Source organism: Lissotriton vulgaris, chromosome 5 (genome assembly GCF_964263255.1).
Source record: "Lissotriton vulgaris chromosome 5, aLisVul1.2, whole genome shotgun sequence".
Classification (NCBI taxonomy): Eukaryota; Metazoa; Chordata; class Amphibia; order Caudata; family Salamandridae; genus Lissotriton; species Lissotriton vulgaris.
The window spans coordinates 888385897-888403212 of NC_141693.1; the positions used below are offsets into that span (position 1 = coordinate 888385897).

The 17316-nt window shown below is 42.3% G+C and overlaps 1 protein-coding gene across 7 annotated transcripts in view; it reads right to left on the reverse strand.

Moving 5' to 3' along the window:
- The window catches only part of PLCE1 (phospholipase C epsilon 1), a 1649974-nt gene that overhangs the window by 605731 nt on the left and 1026927 nt on the right, over nt 1-17316 (reverse strand). For all 7 annotated transcript variants that reach the window (XM_086922473.1, XM_086922472.1, XM_086922474.1 and 4 more), the window contains exon 7: nt 10009-10211. In XM_086922473.1, coding sequence (XP_086778599.1) covers nt 10009-10211 — 203 coding nt within the window. The remainder of the gene's footprint in view (nt 1-10008; nt 10212-17316) is intronic.

Genomic DNA, 17316 nt, shown 5'->3' on the forward strand with positions numbered 1-17316 from the left:
GTAGGCAATTCTTTTTTTAACTTTGGAATATTTCTATTTCCTTATGGTGTTTTGCATGTTTTACAGAAACGTCCTTCCTAAATCTGAGAAAACTATTTGAAGAATTGGTTCCATCAATGCAAGGACAATTATGTCATAAGGCTTTGTTTCTCATACAATGGAAGCAATTTCAAAAATGTAGCGTGATTTATTAGACCAAGGACAAACAGATCCACAAGTCATTCACTGAGGAAGATCATTATATCTGTGTATTTAATTATACAGATGATGGACCAAACGGTGGGCGTTCTGGTCCAGTTGAAGCTTGGAGAAACCATTTCTGGTAAATAGATGTAGAAGTCATCAAAGTAATCTCACAGTTGCATGATATGGCAATTACAAAAGCAATTTTGTGCAAGTGGTCAACGAGGAACAACACTCTTCTGCAGCTCACTGACTTGGCAGAATATGTACTTGGAAGAGCGTGCCTGCTTGCGGACTAAAGCAAAAGTCATTATCCAACACCTGACCGGAGAGGTAAACATTCCTTAGTGGTGTGAAAGTCTTCATTGAGTCTGGGGAAGTGACAGCTAACACGATCAAGAGGTAAATCAAGATTTCAATGTTCGTGCTTTTAAGGAAAATCCGATTTTGCTCTATTGACTATGGGGCATCATAGAGAAATGTGCCCATTAGATGGTGTTTGACTAATTGTGCCTCCAGCTCAGCATAGCTCTTGATATCATCCATCCTAAGATGGTTGATATTATGGGCTTCGAAAGTATCAGGTAGAAAGGGCATGCAAACATGTTGCGTGGGTGATAAACGGGCACGGAGACCAACTCGCGGTAGGTAAGGCTTTATTTTAATGAATGTCCTTTTCTTTCTCAGAGTTTGCCTTTCCCTGGATAACACCGCTGGGTCCAGTGTCTCCTGTCCTACACGGGATCTTCGGGGGCTGCTGGGTCTCTGTCCGGGCTCTCCACGGACCGCTTCTCTTCCTATTGATGCATCCCAACGCCACATGCGGAGGAAAGACAAGGAGATCAGTAGGCTGTTCGTCTATGCGATAGCCGTTAGTGTTCCGGAGAGTGAGGGCACCAGTGACGGTGTATATACAGTCAGTTGTATATAGGGAAGGATAGTGGAGGGACGTAGTGAGGGTAGGGAGGGGGGTAGGGTAAGGTATGTTGAGGGGGAAGGGGGTATTTACACTAGGTTACAATGCGCCGCCTCGTCTACCCAGCCAGCCCGCCATACGCTGACGTACCTGGCTGAGCCACACTCCTCCTCTTTGAGTGTGGCTGGGCGCTTCACAGAACTGTTGGCCTCCAGGCGCAGCTTCCTCCGTTCTCAACTCGTCTAGATCCGGTCTTCTCCTTCTCGCTCCGTTTTCCTCGCTCTCTGCTCGCTGTTTCTTCTCCTCTTCGTCCTCCTCGGTATCGTAACACACCGGTTCTTCCTCTTCCGCACTTTTAGCCAATCCACAAAGCAGGGCGTCATAGGTGGGCGTGTCCTCGTCCTCGTTCTAAGCCCAGTTAAAGGAGCCGTCCTCCTTTTCTCTTGGTTGTAGTTTCCACCAGGCTTCGGACTCAGTCTCCCAAGTGTCCTGGTTCGGTGGAAGAGAGGGGATGGAACTCGGGTCAGTGATCCACCAGTCCGCATTTGTACACGTTCCCATATCCTGCCCAGCCCCTTGGCTACAAAACACTAAAGCGGTTTTAAGAGAGAACTGTCTCTTGCCTTGTATCTAACTGGTAGTTGTGACTGCAGATCAAAAGGGACCCAACTTGACTTGTTGGACATGTTTAGTCAAAAAGAAGTTGAACCAAGTTAAGCAGGTTGATCACAGCTAGCAGAGCAAGACTGGATCTAGAGCAATATTTTAAGGTTGATGGTATCAAGGGCTTTATAGAGTACTAAAAGGATGTGACTGTAGTTGGATGTAGTGACAAGGTAAGACTTTTTATTTTTCGAAGGTATATGATTATCACATATTTCAGGTTACTATTCTAGTCGAATGATGTTAAGAAATATTGTGAAGACTTCCACTTCCTCTGACACAGTAGTTTCACAATATTGCTTCACTCATCATTCTACTATTCTCTGCTTCATTGGCGTCTGCACATCCCACTGACAAATCCTTTTACAGAGGTAGCCAGGAGAGCCGAATTTTACAGTACTGAATATCATATTAGGCAGAAACATGAGAGAGATTTACATTCACAAAATATTCACCAAATGTTCCATCAGCAGACAGTGGAAGGGAGAAAACAAGAGAGAGGTCTCCAAAGGAAGGAAAGATACCATGGCAAAAATCACCTCGGAAGCACAAGGAAGAAACCAAACCTGCATTTCTCGACCAGCCATCACTAGATCATAGGTTTTCAAACGTCACACTTGAAGTTCCTGCTGTTACTTTCTTCCTCAAAAGCATCAAGAAGCGGACTAAGGAAGCATTACCCAACTTTGTAGAACTATAGGTAACCAGCAGCTCTTGTCTTTGTAGGTGTCAATAGGAAAGCTAGGTATTGGAGATGACTGGAAGCTAGAAAAGCACCTCATCAACAAACGCACAATTTAAAGGGTTATACCTATGAGAGTGAACTTTATATCAGTGAGGTGCTCAACATCCTACTATAGTATGGATGGGGTTCTTCCTAGGAACCTTCACTTTAGAAGCTGATCATAACGTGGTCTTTTTTCCTGGGCTCAGAGAATGTTACTGAAATGAAGTGTGGTGTAAATAAGGACCACACAGTCTCTGTCTGTTGCTATTCTTTTTATAGGCAAAAATAATGCTGCTTATGTGTGTGTGTGTGTGTGGGGGGGGGGGGCTAAAATGTGTAACCCAAACCACGATAAGCGCTTTGGATTGTGTTATCCTAATGTGTAAAGTATATTCTCTTGTGTTGAATCATAGTGACACGTCGACTGCAAATCTGGAGTCTGCAGCAGGTTGCTGTGCTTCACATGAACAAAATACAAAATCAATAAGCTGGAAATTAAATCCCTTATACTCTATAGACATTTATTTTATCTAAGGTGTAATTGTACTCGCTGGCAGATGCTATCTTTATACATGTGTACTTTATGTAAATTCAGCAAGTCTGAAATTCTGAAGCCTGGCCTGCTTCAAAAGGGCATACACGTGCAATTAATTTCGCCTATATTTAGTTCTTCTTCTCCTGGGAGAGGATAGGAGTAGTTGATGGCTTTGCATCACAGGCTTCTGTGAGGCAATGCGAAGTATTAGCAACGGAAGTTTCCTTTCCAAAAGGGTCAGTCATAGATACCCTACAGGAAACAAACATACGCAGAACTACTTCAATCTAGAGCCTCAGCTCTCTCTCACTCTGCAAGTTACACAACTAAGTAGCAACCTTGAAACTAGATTATTACACAGGCGCAATATTGGACTAAGACAGTGCCAAAATAGGACCAAACAGCAATAAAATGTAAAACACCGCATAGGACCCCTGGAACGGCCATTTGAGCATTCTAAATAAGGAGGCATGACGTCTGCTTGCACACACTAGCAAGAATGCCCTGTCCAGACTATGGTTTCAACCCTTGCCTCACAACTATCACTCTGGGTTCCACCATGAAAATCCTCTTAGGACCATTATTGTCTCCTCTGTCAAGCCCCTGTTCAATGTTATTAAATGGCATTTTTCTATATTAGTGGGTTTATTTCTATGTTCAGTTCCAAGACATCAATTAACTTTTGTCTCAGAATTCTCCAGACTCTCTGATCTGTGTGACAGGGGTATTGCTCGGGTTGCACATTTACAGGGTTTTATATACAGAAATACAGACGGGCAGGTGCGAATATTGGAGATGTTGTTCATGGAGGGATTTTGAGCGACATAAAATAGATAACAAAGGCCAAGCTTGAGTTGTCTACGATGTCACTCAAACTCCTGTGGTACAAACCTTTCCGAATAGTAACCTATATCAAAGTGTAAGTAGTATAGGGGCCCCACACTATTCCAACAGATATATATTAGTACAGTGGTTGTGAGTACACAATGGTCACTAGTTTTATTCTTCATAGCTATTACGTAATTACAGGTATGCAAAGTGTATTAAAGAAATCGTTTACTTAGAAATCGCCTGTAATTTGTCATTGATGTCCCCGTGGTTGTCCTACGACATGGTCACACTCATTTAATTTATTAAGATTCTCATCCAGTTTAGCTATTGACTTTTGTACTTGTCCTAGTGCAGCTTATGAAGGTACTGTGCCTTTAGGGATACAGCCCATACATTTTTCCTTGTTCCGTCTCCTGTGAATTGAAAAATGTTCATCTTCACTCTGAAGTCGTCAAATGATGTCTGCTATCTTCTGGCAGAGAACCTACTTTGGCAACCACTTGGGTATGAATTAAACTGCTATAAGATGGGGAAAGGCAACAAGCTTCTGGGCACTTTTAACTAGAGGAAAGTCAACTCTGTCTCCAGGATATCCATTCCATTGTAAGACTCTTTTCTTCCTGCCTTCTTCCAAAATGACTGAGCCTGGAGATTGTCCCTCCTTTTATTTTTACCATAAAAAATGTCAAATATGTCAGGCTAGGCGGGGACCCCTGTAGGAAGTCAACTGGAGGTTCCACCCCCCAATCCCCCGATGTTACATCAGATTTTTACTATGTTCTTCCCCCAACAAGGATGGTCACTGCTGGCAACTGAAGATAAGGAACAGCTTCCCTGCTCTCATGCGGAAGCACGTGCTCTGCATCCATGCTCTGTTTACTTTATAAGGCCCAGTAGGGGATCTCACCTCATAATCTTATCTCCTCGGAAATTGTGAGAAAATTCCCCTTTTTGCATGGTCACCCTCATTTTTTGCAGAATTGTAATGCTGGTTTTTAGACTCTGCACACTGGAACCCTACTTTCCAGTGGCCATTGTATGTGCTCTGACCCCCTAAAACATGTAACAAGTGTCTAATCCCTAATTGGCATATTCAACTCCTATCGTCTGGCCATACTATATGGTGTAGAAATTACATCCTTAGCATGGACAGTTAAATGTCACCCATAGACTGCAGCACCTATTGTACCATCCACTAGTATTATGAGGAAAAAATGGCTTCTCGCCAACTAATGTAGTCTCACTGCTGCAGTTTAAACCTGCAGCCCAACATGTCCAGATATTCCCTTTGATGTGAAAAATCTTCATTCTGCACAAAATGTTACATACAGCATATAACCATGCAGTGATTGCCAGATGTTGAATAAACTGCTCAAAAATTAAAAAGAGACATACGTAATCACAGTTATTCACATCATGTTATCACTTTAAAGCTTTTTTTCACATTGCAGTGCCTAGAATATCAACATCAAACAAAAGATAACCTAATTTACCCCCCACCACCCCATACCTAATGCTACAATACAAGGGGACAGGGGAGATGACATTGTACAAACTATAGGGGAGGGGGAGAGAATAAGCACCTATGAGATGGAGGGGGATAAGAGCCCAAATGAGAGGACAGGCAGCTGGAAAAATGATTGTATTGGCCCTCAACATCATTAATACCTAGGAGGACATGTCCACACAATAAGTGGGATGAATCTTTAAAAAGCAAATGTGTCTCTTGTTCACACCGTACTTAAACGGAGGCATATGAAAGAGAGGATCACATCTTCCTGACCACTTTTTCATTAATCATTCAAAAAGATGAGGTGTTGTGAGTCTCAGGGTGATAAGTATAGTCATTCTAGTTGTGATAAGAGGAGTTTATCAGTAATGTGTTCCATCACAAGTGTATGCCAGAGTCTTCTGAACCAATACAAGATGGTAGGCGTTTCTTTCTATTTCCAGAAAAAAGCGATGAGTTGGTTAGCTGTTTTAGACATAAAGCTGATTACTATCCAATCAGATTGAGTCATATCTTGTCACTGTGACTGTTGCAGCAAAGAAAAACTTCCTTTTAAATATTTATAAGTCACTCCTATGTGGGCCATGTAGCCCACAAGGAAGTGTCCATGGTATTTAAAAGTGGGAAATGTAGAAATTTAAAGTTATCTGGTCCCTCCCGTGACAGGCCCCTAAAAGCTATTTCCACTGTGTATGGGGCTGGCTGTCCTATGAGAAATCTAGCGTAAGCTCCTGGAGGCTAAGTTCCATTCACCTACGGGGTTCCCGACACAGACCGCCCAGGTCAATCGCTTCGGTGCTAACTACCACAAATCGTGGACTGCACCAAGGCAGGTCCGGAACCCATAAAGCCTGTAATTCGAGCGCTTTAAGTTTTTTTCCAGATTCAAGGAGAAGAATACCGTTGAACTATTCACATTTTGTGATTTGTACACTAAGGAATCTAGGGCAGGGCACACCTTAGGGCGTGTACACCACCCAGATTCCCCCACCCTGGTACTGACGAAAACCTTACAATTACACATAGGTTGAAACATGTAGACCTTTTTAACTTTTTTACTTTATCTTAGCACACGTCTTTACTGACAGCAATAGCCTACCTAATCAGGAAAATGTGTCCCACCGTTTTTGTAATCATTGTCCAATCACTCCGGAATAAAATCCACGAGTGGGTAGTATTGGACAATTTTTAAACACACTCACAGTTAATTGCACATATAAAAATTACAGAAACCAGCTCCACTGTAACCAGGTGTCGCAGCACACCCAGATGTCATTCGGCCGTCTGGGTGGGACCCCGATGATGAAGCATGTCACCAACTAGGTTGGTGAGTAAGGGGTCTTCTAAGGACAAAGGTTGTCCCTTATTAGGGGTACAAGAAAAGCACCTTATAGTTTTGTGGTTGTAACCAACCTCCAAGAGGGCACTCCTTCACTTGTTGTTATATATCTAGTTCAGGGGACCAGGAGTTCCCTCCCCACCTTTGTGGTGGAGTTACCCTTTCTCTCCCATTTGTTGTTCAGGCTAAGTTCCATTACCCTGACAGCAGCTCCCCAGCCCTTGCCTGACCTTAATGAGGTGTAAATACGTCTCACACAGCAGAAATAATGGCCTTGATGTGGGGATGTGTTTCCTTCACCTTGAAGGAACTTCAATAACTTATAAAGGGTCTGCCCTTTCACATGCTAAGGCATCCTCCTCAGAAAACTTCCTGGCCCTGCTGAAGAACAGAAGAAGGATTGAATTTGCTGTTACAGACCTGTGAGGAGACCCGAAGTGCTGGACCGGCTCCCACTTGTACCCCGAACAAATAAGAGGAGTCCAGTGGTAGTTAGCTGAACTCCTGTGTGGCGAAAGGGACACAACAAGCTGCAAGAGGCTGTTTTGTGAAGTGCCCCCCTGACCAGCTGCAACTGGACCAGAACTACACCCAACTGAAGACCTCTGCTGGAGTGAGTTTTCACTCCTAAGTACCTTCAGTGAGGTCCTGAGAATCTTCGCGGAGTCTAACGAAACTTCTCTTACAGCCTCGGAAAGACTGGACCATGGAAGACTTTTGGACTTCCAGTCACTGCAGGACCGGACCTAACCACCCAAGCTGTTCCGGCTAGGATGCAACTTTGCTGGGCTTAAGAAAGTAGTTCCTCCCGCTTGGAGCTTCTCTGCAATGATAATTAGTTTCCGTACTCCCTCTGTGAGGATTTATCTAGCACCATGGGACCCATCATCAAAGGAAATCTTGCAGCCTGGTCTCGCTGGAAGATTCTCAGCTTCAAAAAGTGACTAAATCCAAAGAGGAAATCTTGACAGCGCAAAGGTGCGAAAAGTATCCGGCTGGCAGGTCCCTCTCTGGGTGAGAAGTCTAAATTTTTCCACCTAAGACTTTTTCCTGCCAAAACCAACAGCATTGTCAAGACCCCATCCAACAGCTATCTGGTGTTGAGAGAAATTCCTCGGCTCTAGACTGCAAACTTGGCTCGCAGGAGGAGTTCCTTCATACCGGGCGAAACCTACTTAGTGTGTCTGACCTGCACCTAGCTCCTAGTCACACAGGAACAATACTTTCTATTGGCGCTTTACTTTTTCTTGGCACTTTTTCTCATATATTTACCAATTCATTTTTCCGGGACCCTCAATTGGATTTTTGTCATTCTGGTGCAATTTTGTTTATGGAATTGGTTTTTTTCTAAATTGGAATGTAATTTGTATTGTGATGTGTTTTCCACTTCTTAACTGTTTTAGTACTTCTAAATGCTTTACAAATTGTTAAATTAAGCTTTTCTGACCTATGCTATAGCTATCGGGGGTTGAGCTTCGGTTTAAATCAATCAAAACTGTTAATTTCGGGAACTAGACCATAAAACAAACAACATTGAAAACCTCTCAGAGATAAAATTTATATATATATATATATATATATATATATATATATATATATATATATATATATATATATTCCTACATAAAAGCAAGCAAAGTTTAAAATACACATTTTCAGTAAAATGCAATGGCAGCATGACGATAGTATGTAAGATTAGAAAAGATGCAATTTGCAGGTCATGGTGCTCAAGACTCCCATATGTTTGCACCAGTGAGTAACCGCAAAGAAAATAGAAAAGGTTCCTAGGAGTAATGTGTGTATTTTCAAAATGTAACACTCATCCTTTTCCTGAGTAGCCACACTGCATATAAATATCAGCTGATGTCAAATACAAAAAGCTGACTGGTGTCAGGTTTAAATCATTAAACCTTTTGCTAGGACAAAACAGGTTTGTGGCTTTATTACTGCGGTGGACTACCTCCACCCCAATTAATAATTTACTTTCTTACCGTAATGTGTGAGGCCTTTGATACTCCCACACTGTGTTCCACAAGAATAGCTCCCGCAATATCGTGGGCCTCCATGCGCCACTTTTGAGCTCCCTTTCTGTACTTTCTTTCCGCTGAATGAGTCTCCTCTGGCTTTCCCTTTTGTGTCATTTACTCACCAGACAGTACTGTTAATCCTTTTGTGTTTTTCTCCACCTCTCCTAAAAACTCTGCATTGAGATCCAAAAGAAGCTGCCACATTTGTTGGTGATTGGCTACAACCCCCTGGCCAAATTTGTACATGGCATGTAAATGAAATGGTTCATGGATGAGAAAAGCTTGGGCTCAATGAACAGTGAGAAGAAACAACAGAGCTACTCAGCACATAAATTCGAAGAGCAGGCTGAAGCAGCTCATACAATTTTCACCAGGAGGAATGCAGACAAGACCAGAGTTTGGGAAAGAGTTCATAGCACATGTTCAAATTACACAGAATGTACTTGACTGTAGCTATTCTTCCTCAAATGTGCAGCATGCTTGGAGAAAGAGCAGGATAGGCCACATACGCGAAGCACCATTTCTTGGTACATGCAGTACCAGAATAATACTTAAAACCAATAGGTCGGGCAAGAGATAGTAGCCAACAGAAGCTAAAGTTAATGTTTCCCCATCCCGTGTGCAGAATGATGAGCCCGAAAGATCAGAAGCCCGTGGCCAGAGGTGTGTAAATTAGGTTACCCCAAAGGCTCCTCCTCAGAGATGTTTGCAAACACATCTGAGACATGCACCACAAAGGGGTCTCAAGGCATAAACATATCAAGCTTTGTCCCAGCTGAACCAGACCAGTTCCCTGGTGAGACTCAGAGTAGACTGTGAGGTATTACATACAGAATCCTACGTTCTGTGTTATGGATACTAGCTGAGGGAGACCGTGAAGAACTTCGCCCAAATCTCTCCTCCGTATTACCCAAAACCCAACCAACTTCCATCATATGACAACTACAAAAAAGAATGCAGCACATATGAATACATTAACCTGTTGTACATATATTGATCAGAGAATAACAGTATGTTATCATTACACTGTAAACAGATTCAGCCTAAATTCAATTCAACACATGGTAAACCTTTAATCACCGAAACAGCAGCCCTGCACTATGAAGTCTGCAATGAAACAATTTCTATGTGGTTTTCACTAGATACATAAGCATTAACAATGATCACTCGGAAATCATTTATTCTTAAGACCACATGTACATATGTTAACTATTCCAGATTCGTTGGTACATTAAGATACAAAAAAGCACACAAAAGCAGATTTTTTTTTAACTTACTGGTGGCGGTTCCTCTCCTTCAACGAGTTCTTTCTAGAGTTGCTGCCATCTGACAGGATTTCTTCTCCTTCTTCTAAGCTACGATTACAGCTGCGAATAGTTTGCAAAATGTTGTTCACGGTGGCCTCCTTTTCTGTGTTATTTAAACCGTCTTTTCCTACTCGTTGTAAGAAGTTATCCTGTCCGTTGTAATCTGAAACAAACTGAATAGGTTCTTTTTTCAGTATTCTGTTCTACGAAAGCACTCTATCTTAGTCTGAGCTGGACTCGCTGCCCTTCCTTCCCACCCTTGCTATGACTTGAATGTATACTAAGAGCAAACGGAGAGCGACGCTTCAAATCCTAACGCCGAACTGCTTTGTTTTTCTGTCATGTCGGTGAACGCACAATCTCCTTAAAATAAAAAAGAGAACAGCCGGGTATTATTGTTTCATTTGATTAAATTCCTCCTGCTTAGAGTTATGGATTAAAGTTAAGTAACACGGCCCCGTTGGCAGTGTGTATTTGTAAAAATCATTCTGCCTCGTGACTGTTATAAGACTGCGGGTAATCACAGTGACCTGCAGCACTAGAAGTGCGGCTTCGAGGGAGGGATGTCCTGCGAGAAAGCAACCAGAGTCAGTAGTCCGCGATAAATATATTGCTTTGTGCACACTACCATGGGCCCTGCACAATGCGTTAATGCTTCAGCGTGCAATCATTAAATAAAGGGAGTATAGTACTGTACCTAATACATTTATATAGCGATGTACTGATGTTTGACGTCTTGACGAGTAGCTTATCTGTTTCTTGATATGTAAATGTAAAGCGCTCCGATACCCTATTTTGGGTCATGTTCGCGCTATATAAAACACTACTAACTAAATATAAACACCCCCGACAAGGTGCCCCACCACATCTGCGGACAGGCAGCATTGTACTCCGATGAAGTGGTATGCAGTGTTTCAAGTAGAAATACAGACATGTAGGCACTCATTATTCACAGTACCTGTTTGATCCCGAGAAGTTGGGGTACTCTCCCATTAAATGTATGGCAGCAGTACTGAGAAAAGCAGGTCCTCTTCCTGTCAAAATACAGAAGTCCGGGTACTCAGTACCGAACAGAACCTGCCCATTCAAAGCGCTGCTGCTACGGGTGGCATGGTGCGCGTCTGCCATGTGGCTAGTTTCTGTAGTGTTTTGATATGCGTGAAGTGGGTGAAAGATCAGACGCTAAAGCATTAGATGACATCGTGCGGATGGTTATAGTGTGTTAGTTCAGTGTGTCCTTTCTAGGAAGTGTTTGACTTCATGCGTGTAAGGTAGAGACTTCCTCAGCTAGAGTGCAGCTGCCCATACGAGTCGATCAAACATAATTTGGTGCCACTGCAGGGTCCTCCCCAGCCCGGGAGCATGCACATGAATTAGCCACACACGGAGCTCTGGATTGTACCTTTTAAATCCTCAGCATACACTCACACACTGCTCTCTGATTACATCATAACCATTAATAACCACACTTAAACACTTCCCCGCAGTTAAGTAATGCCTCTGTGGAGCCCGCCCAGAACTGCAAGGATCCTAGCGCACATAGTCTCACGACACTACACCAACCATAAGATGCCATCCATTCTCCTGGCACCTCTTGATAAGAGTTATTGTTTTTGGCCCACACCAAGTCTCAACTAAGCCTCTGCATGGTATCTCCAATAACCCATGGCAGCTACCAGAGCACAAAAGCTGAAACTGTTCAGCTTATTGTATGAATCAGCAACTTTCACTTCATATGATTTTCGAATTCACAATGCTTCTGCGTGGTGAATTTGTTGAGTTTTAAGTGGGAGGTGCTGGTTTGGCTCAGGCCTAGTGCTATGGAACTAAGACAAACGACAGGCAAACCATAGACCTCTGAGATACTGTGTAACCCCAGTTGGACATCAATATCCCAACATTAAAACAAAAAGGCCTGGAGGGATCCAAAGCCAGTTGAAGGCTTCATAATTCCTCCTCATAACAAACCTTTGTCCACAGACCCAAATGTTGTATGTAGTATAGTGTCACATAAAAGACGTAGGACAACACTTGTTGTCACATTTCAGCAATAACGAGTGCTAAGGGCCTCTGGTGTTCTGGGCTGTCTTTTTTTCTGCCCTACTGTTTCCAACTAAAAAAGACTTACTCTTTCCATAGCTACAGTGCAAACTGTAAATTAAATTGTGTATGTGAGATTACTGTGCCCTATTTCATAAGAGCTCTAAATATACTGCTACCTCCTGGAGTAAGATGTCCTACTTAAACAGGATACTGGGATTACATGCTCAATTCAAATGGAGTGCAATAGTACCAAATGGAGTAGGACACCACTACCAGTGGTAAATGTAAGCAACAGCACTGACCAATCTCAGTTTGCCCCACTAACCACAGAAAGAGCATCATGCTCACCACTACCCAGAAAATCAATCTAAACTCACGGTGAATCAATCAGCTCCTAAAAGAATGTTACAATAACAAAAGGAGGAAATCCATATTTTTTCTGTGTTCCCCTAATGCTCTTGCACTTGACACCTGGTGCTTTTAACTTCTACCATTGTTAAGTCGACTGGTCATTGCTTCTGTTTGAAGGGGCAACAGTTGTAGGCTAAAATTGCAGTTCTTATTGCTTTGATAAATCAAATCTTTATGCACATAGACACAATACAATGTATTTAGGGAATATTTCATTTACACAAAGTCAGCCGCAGGGCTTAACTAAAGACAACACCTTTCATTCACTTTTCTTTTGACAGTACAAGGCAGAAACTGGAAGAACAAGTCGCACACGACAGGATGGATGGCGAGGGAAGATTAGCCTCTAGGATACATCATCCGGTGAATCCCCAATAGCACTCTTTTTTGAATTAAGGGAACAAAAACAAACATCTGGAGCAAAATTAGCTTGGAATTCTAATGTAGATGGGAATTGACAAAGCAGATTTCCTTTGATGCTTGGCTGGAGCAACTAGGTCGTCTTACAGAGACTGGAGAGCTGAGCTCAACTGAGTAAAAAATGAATCATGACAGTTTTTGTGGTGAAAAAAGTGTGGTATAGCATTTCACTTGATAACACATCGCAGAAACATGATCACACTGCTGTAAAATGTGGGGTGGGAGGCATGCTTAAGAACACTGGCCCTATTAATTTAGGATTAATTACAAATAGCTGACTGGTTTTACCATTTAAAATACATATCTTGATCCACTCCCAGAAAAGAGCTGCCCTGCATAGATGAAGAAAAGATGCCTTCCCTGCTAGCTGCTAGTCTTGACTCTTGGGGTTCATAAATAAATGAGATGCCCTGCTGAAAAACACACTGGGGCAGGTACAAAGGACATTTCTCATGCCTCCTCTGTGGACCCTCTTGTGTGTGTCTGCAGAGTACAATTGGTTCCATTAATAGATTAAGCTGCTATAGCGGAAGTAAACACAGAGGACCAGTTGCAACTGGACACTAGACATTTTGGTGTGGACCTAAACTAAAACTGTGGGGAGGGTCTGCAACTGGAAACACTGGGATGATGTCTGATGAAACAATAAAACAATAAAACAATTCTAACACTCATTCAAACTATTTAATAGCAAAAACATTTCATTTTTGCAAATGTTGGTGAATTCTGATGCAAGACCATTTTCCTTTTTAAATACAAGTTCCAGTGTCCAACATTAATGCACTACTGCCCCTGGTGATCATTAGGAAAAAATAACTACTTGCTAAGACTGAAGAGATGTTGTTATCCAAAACATGCTCAGTTTGTTATAACTTTTGATCTCTACATCAGATTGCCTTAATTGTTGTGCCATTTTCCTTGTTCAATTCTTATCATGAAAAAAATAACGTGGTTTGGTCCTTTATACTCTTTAGTTTCTTGCCTATATTATGTTTTAGTTCGTTGTGCATGTACCATAAGCATTTTTCTAAGGAAAGTCCCGCTGCTTGAGCCAACTCTCAAATTTGAGCCAGGTATTCCTCACCGAAATAAGTTTAGATTGACCTTCTCTGAGTCAGATAGAGTTCGTCTTGTGGGAGCTTAATACATCTCACACTAAGACTGCTCAAGTTTATACCTCAACAATCAGATTTCCTACAAATGCACTGGAATACTATTCACACTGGTCTGCAGTGATCTCATGTAACATAGCAATATGACATCAAATCAACATATCTGTATATATGAGCTAAAACACTAATGAAAGATAATATAACACTGATGAGTTATTAAATATGATGCATTGTTCTGCTCTACTAATATACAGTGCTTAGCCACAATACAAATTTGCTCATAAAAGGAGTAAATTGGAACTAATGACACCCAATAAAGGTACTGCTGATCAGTCGTACACCAAGCTTGTTTAAAATCACAGGACCAGGAGCATACATACAACTCCAAAAGAAGCAACATTAAGCTTTTTGCAAAATAGTGTCTGGCCCGATGATGATGTAACAAACCCACTTTCTGGTTGAACGGGCAAATATATTCATACAATCAGAAATCAAAATATTTTCCACCGTTAGATATGAGTTCACATAAGGGTGGTATGCCCTTTAAGAAACCCAAACCGAAATGGGGTAATCTAATACTTTACATTCCTGACTGATCTAGTGCCACAACAATGTTGACTGAATGGAGGAAGACTATTTTGAAGATTCTATGGGGCAGTTGGCACTGTACAATCATCGCCCCCAAACTCATATGGGGGAGGGTGGGGGGCTTGATGTAGCAAGGATTCGCACGTATAGCGCCTTGCTCGTATGCAAAACCCTTGTCTGAATTACATAATAATATTAACACCATTGTTCGTCATTTGTAAAGTGTTTTCCCCTACACGCGGGTGTCCCTAGGATGCTTGCTTGTTTGTCTTTTCACGTACTAACGAAGCTTGCACTGAAAATGGCTGCTTTGCCGCAAATTCAGTCTGCGCATGCGTCGGTCATACCCATGTGATGTGACGCACTCGCATTCTGGAGGGATTCTGTGCTCATGCGCATTGATGCTAAATATGGCCGCTTGTCTCTTACCACGCTCTCTGCTTACTGCAGCAGCTTTTAGCCTATCTATTCTTTCGCATTAATCCTTAATGCTATAGTTATTATAAAGTAAGGGTTGGTTATCTTTTATCATGGTATACAGTGCGATCATTTTTATGTATGATTCTAATTTGTCTTCGCTTACTTTTCATGTACCGCGTCTTTTGGGCTGGGGTGATCATGAGCGGAGCCATGCTTGAGGCTCTGCTGGGCACCGTCACATGACCGGAGAAAGTTCCAACTGCGCAGAAGCTAAACCTAGCCAGCTGGCACCTGAAGCACAATGCGCCTGGGAACATCGCTGGGAATACGGCGTCTCACCTTGGAAAAAGCAATACTGTTGCTACCTATTGTAGACTAGCCTGTACTGTTGTATTCTATGCATGGGAACGTGAACCAAGGGGGCGGGTATGAAAATTGAATAATTATGATGGGAACGTTGAATTTAGGAGGTGGTAAAGACCACACCACCTCTCCTGACCAATCACAATATGGGAAACTGTCACTTGCAACATTAGGGGGTGGTCTGAGGGTCCCCAAAACTGTATAACTACCCTAGTTTAGCTTAGGAAAATTGTCCGACTTGTCCGAGTAGCAGACCTGTCACTGACCCTACGATCTCAATAGGTGTTCAAGCCTGAAAAGTGCTGCGGAGCACTTTGTCCATACTTTCCACAAACTCCCAAGGGGTGGAAAATCCTAAGTGCTGGCGAATTCGAAAATCCAATCGGGGTTTCTGGCGGATTACTTGCAGGAGGGGGTAACGCAGGCGTTGCTGTCCGAAGCTGTGGGTGTTGGTCGTACCCTGGGAGGCCCAGTCCTTGATCCGAACCTGAGGGGTATCCTGTCCTTATTCTCCGTGAGCTGTACCTGCTCACAGTCTGGCATTCCTTTTCTGAGGGTCCCTGTCCCCGTCTTCCCAACTGACCCGTGGCCAGGGTTGGTCTTCAATCTGAATTAGGTAAATATAGATTGTGGGTTTGCGTATCTCTTTTTCTCTCTCTCTCTCGTCTGATCAGTTAAACATTCTTACCTGTGTTATTGCCTTATTGCCATTGAACTTATATGTGCCTGAATTTTAGTTGGTTCCTTCTCTCCCCCTCTCCTTTAGAATTTCATTGATTTTATAAACCATAGCATGTTCCCGTTTTTCCCTTTCCTTTAGTGGTTTGCAGGGAGCTTAGCAAGAATATTCTGAACACTTAGGTTAAGTACATGTTCTAGGTCCCATCCCATTCCTATGTTCTAGTATAACGTTGCAGTGAATAGTATGTGCTAAAACTTCTCCCTGTAGTTTCCCATATATTCTAAATGGTCATATTTTTTGTGCAAAGTTACCTGTTGGTACTGATTTTGATGTTTGATATATTACTCTGTGTATCGCTTATTATTTTGGCTTCTTCACTTTGAAATCTTATATAAAAACTCGAACTTAATCAGGTGTCTGTGGTCATTTTACAAAACTGTGGAAAGTATTTTAAGGATTTTAAGGTGTATTGGATGTTAGGCCTGTCTACTTTTCTTTAACAGCTCCAGGTCCGTCAAGGAATTGCGCCTGTGGTAAGTCGGGTGCATGGTAAGCAGAGGTAAATCCAAACTTGATTACTCCTAGCAGCGTGCAGGAGGAGAAATCCTCACCCAGTTTCACCCAAACGAAATTAATGTGTTCTTCACGCCAAGGGCCCAGTGCGTGTTAGAGAATTGGTATCCCGGGTGACCTGGGGAAAACTGCGCGCTCTAGCAGTAATTTCTGGTAGCAGAGGATGGTTTGGACTAGTTAGATTAGGTAGGCAGGATAGTCATAAACAAACCGTGAATGCAAAAACGTGCTGCTGATTGTTACTGTATTTTTACAATATTTTTGAAATGTGTTTTTATATGTAAATGTTCATGAATTTGCATTGCTGTTATAAATACTGCATGTTGAATTAACCCAGAATTGTTTGTAAATGTTCAGTGTAGTCTGAATCCCCGGGGAAGTATTTTAGCTAACGGTGAGTAGAATCCGGTTAGCTGTTGAAGTCACTAGGTTTGAGGTATTAGTGCAGGGTTAAGGATAACTGGAAGCACTAATTAGGACCTTTGTTTCTGGAGTGAATGATAGCTACGAGTCCATTATAAAACTTTCATTGCGATATCACCTAGTAAGGGTCGCATACGGAAGGAGTAATAGGGTCTCCAAGGCTTGTCTGGTAAGTAAAATAGTTCGCTGGTGAAATCCTGGCTCAGTACATATCCCCGATCAAGGTGGATGAGTCAGAAGAAT